At 36.8% G+C, this 8,893-nt stretch overlaps 1 protein-coding gene across 1 annotated transcript; it reads right to left on the bottom strand.

Annotated features, from left to right (window-relative positions):
* Nucleotides 1–279: 279 nt before the first annotated feature.
* Nucleotides 280–3,235, bottom strand: LOC107571648 (neuromedin-S-like). Its single transcript, XM_016257982.1, has 5 exons — nucleotides 3,172–3,235; nucleotides 1,356–1,408; nucleotides 560–640; nucleotides 430–483; nucleotides 280–351 (listed from the first exon to the last, which is right to left on the bottom strand). Exons 1-5 carry the CDS (start codon nucleotides 3,233–3,235, stop codon nucleotides 280–282), a joined length of 324 nt encoding a protein of 107 aa, XP_016113468.1.
* Nucleotides 3,236–8,893: the final 5,658 nt, after the last annotated feature.

Here is an 8,893-nt window from a genome sequence, read left to right as displayed (position 1 = left end):
ACCCAATGCATGTTTCTTACTGATTTTGATTTACTTCGCATTTTTGTTATGATCAGAGACAGATGTGGCTGATAATTATAGTTAACTAAAACTAAAGCCATAAAAAATGTTGTTAAAATTAAATTTAACTCGGCATCATCAGATTCTCTAATTTATTGACTTTCTTTTTTTTTGCAAACCAGTGGAGTTGGTGTGTAGATGCAGGGCTGTGTTTGATATTGTTCTGACCTCCAGCTTTCACACCTTTAACGACGGATCAATAACAGGAACAGAAGGAAATCACACCTGCTGTTTCTTCCTGCGCGGAGAGAGTCTGGGCGAGAGACGCATGAGCGGATGAACCGAGTGAGACTGAAAATCAAACATTCACTCATCAGCAATAAATAACATGCAATACAGACAGAATGCAGTGAGAGGAGCTCTTCATACCTCTCTCTCCACCGAGCCCACTGAGTTGTGTGCTTTAGAATAGTGAAAGAGAAACTGCAGAGCAGAAGAGACGTCAGCGCTGTCAGAACATCTTCAGACTGATGTGTGGCATGTGTTTGAGAGATCTTACCCTCTTGAAGACATTCTGGATCTGCTCCTGATCCTGATTCCTCCACTCCACACCACACAGAGAGCTTAACAGAGACGAGCCCTGAAACACACAAGACAGCATCTGAAGCTGAATAAATAATCTCTCCATTGATGTATGGTTTGTTAGGATCGGACAATATTTGAAAATCTGGAATCTGAGGGTGCAAAAAAATCTAAATATTGAGAAAATCATCTTTAAAGTTGTCCAAATGAAGTTCTCAGCAATGCATATTACTAATCAAACATTAAGTTTTGATATATTTACGGTAGGACATTTACAAAATATCTTCATGGAACATGATCTTTAATTAATATCCTAATGATTTTTGGCATAAAAGAAAAATGGATCATTTTGACTCAAGCGATGTATTGTATTGGTCACAAATATCGGTGGTCTAAAGTTTGGAATAATTAGGATATCTTAATGAAAGAAGTCTCTTCTGCTCATCAGGGCTGCATTAATTTGATAAAAAATACTGTAAAAATTGTGAAATATTATTCTAATGTAAAACAGCTGTTTTCTCTGTGAATCTCTGTTAAACTGTAATGTATTTCTGTGATGTGCAGCTGTATTTTCAGCATCATTACTCCAGTCTTCAGTGTCACATGATCTTCAGAAATCAGTATAATATGCTGATCTGCTGCTCAACAAACATTTCTGATTATTATCAATGCTGAAAACAGTTAATTATTCCACACTGTTGATCATCAGATAGATAGTGAATTATAAAACAATAAACAAGCCAAAAAATGCATTAAACCATGTCTTCTCATACCTGAATATAATCTCCATAATCATCACAATCTGTCAGTGGACTTGGATAGCTTTCTGCAATCATAAATACAAAGGCAATCATTTATTAACTTACTAATTTGTTCATTTATTTTCACTGTAAAATATTGAAATTGTATACCAGACTCAAAGATATCCCTCTCCAAAATCATAAAGCACTATAAAAACTCACCGAAACACACACACACACACACACTCACTCTCTCTCTCTCTCTCTCTCACACACACACACACACACATTCTCTCTCTCTCACACACACACACACACACATTCTCTCTCTCTCACACACACACACACACACATTCTCTCTCTCTCACACACACACACACACACATTCTCTCTCTCTCACACACACACACACACACATTCTCTCTCTCTCACACACACACACACACACATTCTCTCTCTCTCACACACACACACACACACATTCTCTCTCTCTCACACACACACACACACACATTCTCTCTCTCTCACACACACACACACACACATTCTCTCTCTCTCACACACACACACACACACATTCTCTCTCTCTCACACACACACACACACACATTCTCTCTCTCTCACACACACACACACACACATTCTCTCTCTCTCACACACACACACACACACATTCTCTCTCTCTCACACACACACACACACACATTCTCTCTCTCTCACACACACACACACACACATTCTCTCTCTCTCACACACACACACACACACATTCTCTCTCTCTCACACACACACACACACACATTCTCTCTCTCTCACACACACACACACACACATTCTCTCTCTCTCACACACACACACACACACATTCTCTCTCTCTCACACACACACACACACACATTCTCTCTCTCTCACACACACACACACACACATTCTCTCTCTCTCACACACACACACACACACATTCTCTCTCTCTCACACACACACACACACACATTCTCTCTCTCTCACACACACACACACACACATTCTCTCTCTCTCACACACACACACACACACATTCTCTCTCTCTCACACACACACACACACACATTCTCTCTCTCTCACACACACACACACACACATTCTCTCTCTCTCACACACACACACACACACATTCTCTCTCTCTCACACACACACACACACACATTCTCTCTCTCTCACACACACACACACACACATTCTCTCTCTCTCACACACACACACACACACATTCTCTCTCTCTCACACACACACACACACACATTCTCTCTCTCTCACACACACACACACACACATTCTCTCTCTCTCACACACACACACACACACATTCTCTCTCTCTCACACACACACACACACACATTCTCTCTCTCTCACACACACACACACACACGCTCTCTCACACACACACACACACACTCTCTCACAAACACACACACAAATAATTCTTAAGGGAATCTTTTAAAAAGGATTTAAGCAAAATGCAAGAAAAACTAGATTTATACATCTATTTACATTTCTTTAGACACTTAGACACTAGTGTTAGATGAAAGACTGTGATGATAAAAACAATAGTATTTTGAGACTTCATTCAGCTCAAAATAGTGGAGTTTCTGAATATATTCAATAGAAAATCAAATAAGAATATCATTTTATCCATTTTAATGAATTCCTTTAGTATCCTTAAGGGCTAATTGTAAATTATTCTCGACTTTCAATATAGGAATGCACAAGTCAGCCTACATCATAATTTTAGAATCACAAAACTGATGAAGTAACTTTCTCAAATCAGAGCAATGCTCCTGTGATGTGTTACTGAGCTGGAGTTACTCACCGACAGATGAACAGAAGAAGCTGATGAAGAGCACTGAAGAGCAGAAGAGACACGCGCTGCCCATCATCTCTGGACTAGTTAGGTTAGTCAGCGCCGCTGGAACTAGTGAAGTGAGCTGGTGCTGATGCAGGAGGGATGAGGTCTCTCAGAGCAGCTGACCAATCAGCAGCGAGATCCGCTCCCCAGAGCATCGTTAGCAGAGATGAGGAGGAGGAGGAGTAGGAGGAGGTCCGGCTCTCTTAATGAGGCCTCGAACCCCGCCGAATAACGTCAGAACACAAGCTTAGTGCCTACAGATCACACACAACCTGGATTACAGATACATGCTCTAATAACTCTTTTTCAGGATTCTTTGTTAAGTTATTAAAACATTATTCTGAATGTATTTTCCCCTTAACTTTCGGTTTTTATGCTTTATATTTCATTTTATTTCTCAATCGTCTGTTATGATTACTTTGAAATCTTTTTTTGTAAAGCTCTTTAAATTACCATTGTGCATGAAGTGTGCTTTATAAACAAGCTTGTCTTGCTAACAGTGAACGCTCTCACAACTTTTTACTAACTTTGATTTTTTTGTCTACACTAAACAAAACAGTATTTTTACAGTGTAGTTGCTATACAGCTTAGGTTGCCACAAAATTGTCTTGCATCTTAAAAACTTTCAACTGCACTGACCTAAAACACATCTGAACCCACAACAACCGTGAATCTTTCCACTTGGCTCAGAAGCTAAGGGAACATGACTCTTCTGTATATTATTCTGTTTACTCGTCTACTAAATTGTAGGGAGTTCAGTCTAAATTTAAAAGCCCGTCGTTCATCTGTGTCCTACATTTGACTTGATAAAATGAATGGGAAGAGAAAAATATTAAGAAGGCACAGAGGAAATGACTGAGTCTATATATAACCAGTACAGCCTCGCTGAGAGGAGAAATAACACATGCACCTGTTTCAGACTCAATCAATCACTGATGTCCATGTTTGACCAAATCACTCTGAGATCAAGACTAGACTAATGTGTGGACTCGTCACGGTTAACCTGTTAACCCTTAAAAACTTTCAACTGCACTGACCTAAAACACATCTGAACCCACAACAACCGTGAATCTTTCCACTTGGCTCAGAAGCTAAGGGAACATGACTCTTCTGTATATTATTCTGTTTACTCGTCTACTAAATTGTAGGGAGTTCAGTCTAAATTTAAAAGCCCGTCGTTCATCTGTGTCCTACATTTGACTTGATAAAATGAATGGGAAGAGAAAAATATTAAGAAGGCACAGAGGAAATGACTGAGTCTATATATAACCAGAACAGCCTCGCTGAGAGGAGAAATAACACATGCACCTGTTTCAGACTCAATCAATCACTGATGTCCATGTTTGACCAAATCACTCTGAGATCAAGACTAGACTAATGTGTGGACTCGTCACGGTTAACCTGTTAACCTGGGCCTTTCCCTAACCGTCATCGAGCAGAGGATTGTGGGTATATTCATAATTGGGTTTTATTAGTTGAAATCTTATCGGATTATATCATCGTTCAGAAGGCATCATTCATTCGTGTGTCTGCTTTCAGAGATTTATAGAGTTAATAACTTGCACATTAAAGACAGGCTGTAGTGAGTTAAAGGGATCGATTGTGTGGACAATAACTATAAAGGTTTTTCTTTATTTGCAGATAAAAACGTATTAGATGTTGTTGTGATATATAAACATATATGAACACAGTTACGTAAACTATTTTTTTCCTGCACTGGTCAATTTTGAGATTTTGGTCTATTTTGCTTCCATATCATGTTTTCTTTCAGACTAGTGGAGAGAAAACATACAAAATACACAGTGGAGTTTTTATTTTATTGCACTTTATCTAATTGCATCTGTAGATTTCAATTCCAATCCATATCTTTAAAGAGTTTTTTCTTTTACAAACACTGAACTTTACAGTTTTATTCCTCTCTATATTCTGAAGGTTTGCTCATATTTCATTCACACTGATTTATACAACATAGTATTTCTAAAAACATGGTGAAAATGCGTCTGTTGACAGCATTTTCTGATTAGACCTCTGGAAAAACCTCTAATATGACAACAAAATTAAACCAGAATTATGAACCTGGCTTTAACGAATGTTCAGATTTATGTGATGGAAATGTATGCAAATTAGACAATGCACATTTAAATAATGCATATTAGATTATACATATTTAATAAGCATCTCAGTTGCATATTTAAACATGTCAGAAAACTTGTAATACAGAAAATGCTGGCAATTCTTAACGTAATCAATCAACTGGGAAAGTATGGTGATATTACACTGTAAAAAAAGTCAAGAAGTGTCAAGAAAATTAATATTTCAAATAATTTTGAACACATTTGAACACAAACACATTTGCATGCTCTCTGATGTCAGTTAATGGTCATATTTTATTTATTTATTTATTTATTTTCTATTACAATAATCCCATTTAAATCTATAAACAAGTTAGGTCAAAAGTCATCTAAAAGTAATGCAGACAATGCACATTTAAATAATGCATATTAGATTATACATATTTAATAAGCATCTCAGTTGCATATTTAAACATGTCAGAAAACTTGTAATACAGAAAATGCTGGCAATTCTTAACGTAATCAATCAACTGGGAAAGTATGGTGATATTACACTGTAAAAAAAGTCAAGAAGTGTCAAGAAAATTAATATTTCAAATAATTTTGAACACATTTGAACACAAACACATTTGCATGCTCTCTGATGTCAGTTAATGGTCATATTTTATTTATTTATTTATTTATTTATTTTCTATTACAATAATCCCATTTAAATCTATAAACAAGTTAGGTCAAAAGTCATCTAAAAGTAATGTGTAAGTAGTCAGAATACATTACCTAAAATGAGGAATCTAGATTACATTACTGACTACAATTTTCATCATGTAATATGTAATCAGTAACAGACTCAAATTTGCAAGTCACCTACCCAGCACTGTGTATATGTAATCATGTAATCCAAAAACAGTAACTGTAATCTGATTGTGAGCACTTTAAAATGTAATATAATCCAATTACTACTACTTAATTTTTGGAATCTGATTATGTAATCCAGATTACATGTAATCAGTTACTACCCAGCACGGCATTTTAAGACAAAAAACTGCAAATGAGTTAACATTGCATGCATGTAATTGTACTGTAAACTAATGTCAGATTCATGGTTATTGCAACTTAGTGAAAGCTATGAATTACACTCCTCCAAATGTTCCAAAAATGTGTTTTCGCAGTGATGCCATAGAACAGGGGTGTCCAAACTCGGTCCTGGAGGGCCGGTGTCCTGAAGAGTTTAGTTCCAACCCCAATTAAACACACCTGAACCAGCTAATCAAGCTCTTATAGGCATACTAGAACCTTGAAGGCAGGTGTGTTGAGGCCAGTTAGAGCTAAACTCTGCAGTACACCGTCCCTCCAGGACCGAGTTTGGACACCCCTGCCATAGAAGAACAATTTTTGCTTCTTCAAAGAACCTTTCAATGATCAGTTCTTTAAATAACCATAAAGAACCCTTTTCCACTATTAAGAGCCTTGTGCAATGGAAAGATTCCATGGATGTTAAAAGTTCGTCCATCAAAGCCAATAAAGAAGCTTTATTTTTTTTTAAGAGTGCACCATCTAAAAGCAGTAAAAGGACATTCCCAGTATTTTACCATAAATCTAATATTTTTTACAGTGTGCAAACAGTCCATTGAGACATCTAGAGAGCTCCAACCGAACAAAACAAGAGAAAATAAGCACACATTTTCAAAGAGTATCTTCAGCTCATGCGTGACTCTGCTGTGAGCATCTGAAGGGCTTTTAAGAGACGACCTCTTCTCATTCTCTTGAAATGAATAAACACATCGTGCAGCCATAACCACAAAACAATTGCATGGCAAAATGTCATGTTCTCCCCGCAGGCCTATCAAAGCGCAGGCGGATTGATTCGCTCGATGGAGGCACGGTGGAATCCTGCAAGGCTCTGTCCTGGGACCAGTTAGATTCTCCTTATGCCATCTTATTGATTGAAAATAAGAGTTGTAGTGGAGTTGTATTATCATCAGAGGAGCTAACATGCTCCATGCCACAGATGGCTGGAGAAAGACAAGGGACCAGAGAAGTTCATAAGTGCTTTTAGGGTCAGAGTAATTGTTATTCTCCACAGCTATGATGTAGTTTGTAATGACATACCAGCGATCAGATGTCGGACCACCAAGGGTTCGTTGGCTTCTCATTTGGAGCTTATATCCAAACCAGAGGAATTAATTTACTGGAAGCCAATTTGAGCGAGGAGAAAAGTTTCCTGCATTGTTACTCTGAGGCTTGTTGTTAGTTTCTAAGCTGAGGAGGAGAAATGAGTAAGAGCGATCAAACAAGAGGTGTGAGAGCGCAATCGTGTGAAAGTCTCGGGTCTGGACGGGTTTAACAATGTCAGGTTTTTCAGCTGGATGACGACAAACCAACATAATGAGCCGATCAGACGTCAGACATGGAGGTGAGACGTCCTAATCAGACAGACACGTCTATGAGAAGAGACATATTTAGCATCCACTTTCTAATAAAGAGATGATTGGAGAGTGACGGACAGTTTCAGAGTTTGATAACACCTGATGCATCAGATCAATCCCCAAATCATCCAAACATCGACAGATCCACTGCATCACATCAGTCACGCCATGTATTTTGCATTTCACCATAACACATAATACATTTAAAACGTGCAAGAAGCAGCCAAATCAATTATTACAAAATTAGATTTTTTAAAAAGGAACTGAAACAATTATTTAAAAAAACTATGCAGACATATTTAAAATAAACTAATAAAAAAACTAAAAAATTACTAAACCTTTGAAATTTAAATGAAAACAGACAATATAAAAATAAAAATGAATTCAAAACAGTAATAAAAACTAATAGTAGCTCAATCATTCTAAAAAAAACACTTGTTTGAAGTTTTGAAGTGTTGCTACAACTAGAGAACATATTGATGTTTTGTGTCCTTTAATTCTTTAACTGGTCTTTAAAAAGTCTTACATTTACCTTTATATAACATGCAGAAACCCTGTAGTACATTTCACAAATAATTACAATTTTTCACAGTTATGTTTGCATATATGGTGATTATATAAATAATTTTTCATGCTTTGTTGTTTTGCAATGTTGAGTCAGTTGTTGTTGTTTTTTGGCGTTGATCATCAGTTATAAAAAAGAACTCTTGTAAATCATGTAACTCTTTGTTTTTAACTTTCAGACAACATTCAGAGTTGGTTGTGAAAAACTGGATGTACTTGTTATGTTCGGTTAAAGCATATACATGAAGGAACTAATGTTTGATTGTATTCCTCAGTCCTGTCTCGCAGGTTCTGATCAGTGACTTTATATGAAGGAATGCTTGTTTTACTTTTTAATTGAATTCCAAAAATACAAAACAATCCAGTAGGTTTTCTTGACATTTAACAAACACTGTAAATCCAAATAAGGAGATACAATATTAACGGCATGAAAATAAAACAAAAGGACATCACAGCATATTAAAATGTAACTTTTGTAGTGCTTCTTCAAGACGATGGGTCCATCTAGTGGAAACACACGACACTGAAGCATCCTGAGGACAATAACATAAACATGAACAGATGAAAAAACATTGATATTTGTCATACTGCACATACAAGACGTTTTCATATACCATATAACTC

This window comes from Sinocyclocheilus grahami, unplaced genomic scaffold, assembly GCF_001515645.1.
Source record: "Sinocyclocheilus grahami isolate Dianchi unplaced genomic scaffold, SAMN03320097.WGS_v1.1 scaffold1626.1, whole genome shotgun sequence".
NCBI lineage: Eukaryota > Metazoa > Chordata > Actinopteri > Cypriniformes > Cyprinidae > Sinocyclocheilus > Sinocyclocheilus grahami.
Note: the sequence above shows the minus strand (reverse complement) of the source record. Positions and strands in the feature narration are given on the sequence as shown.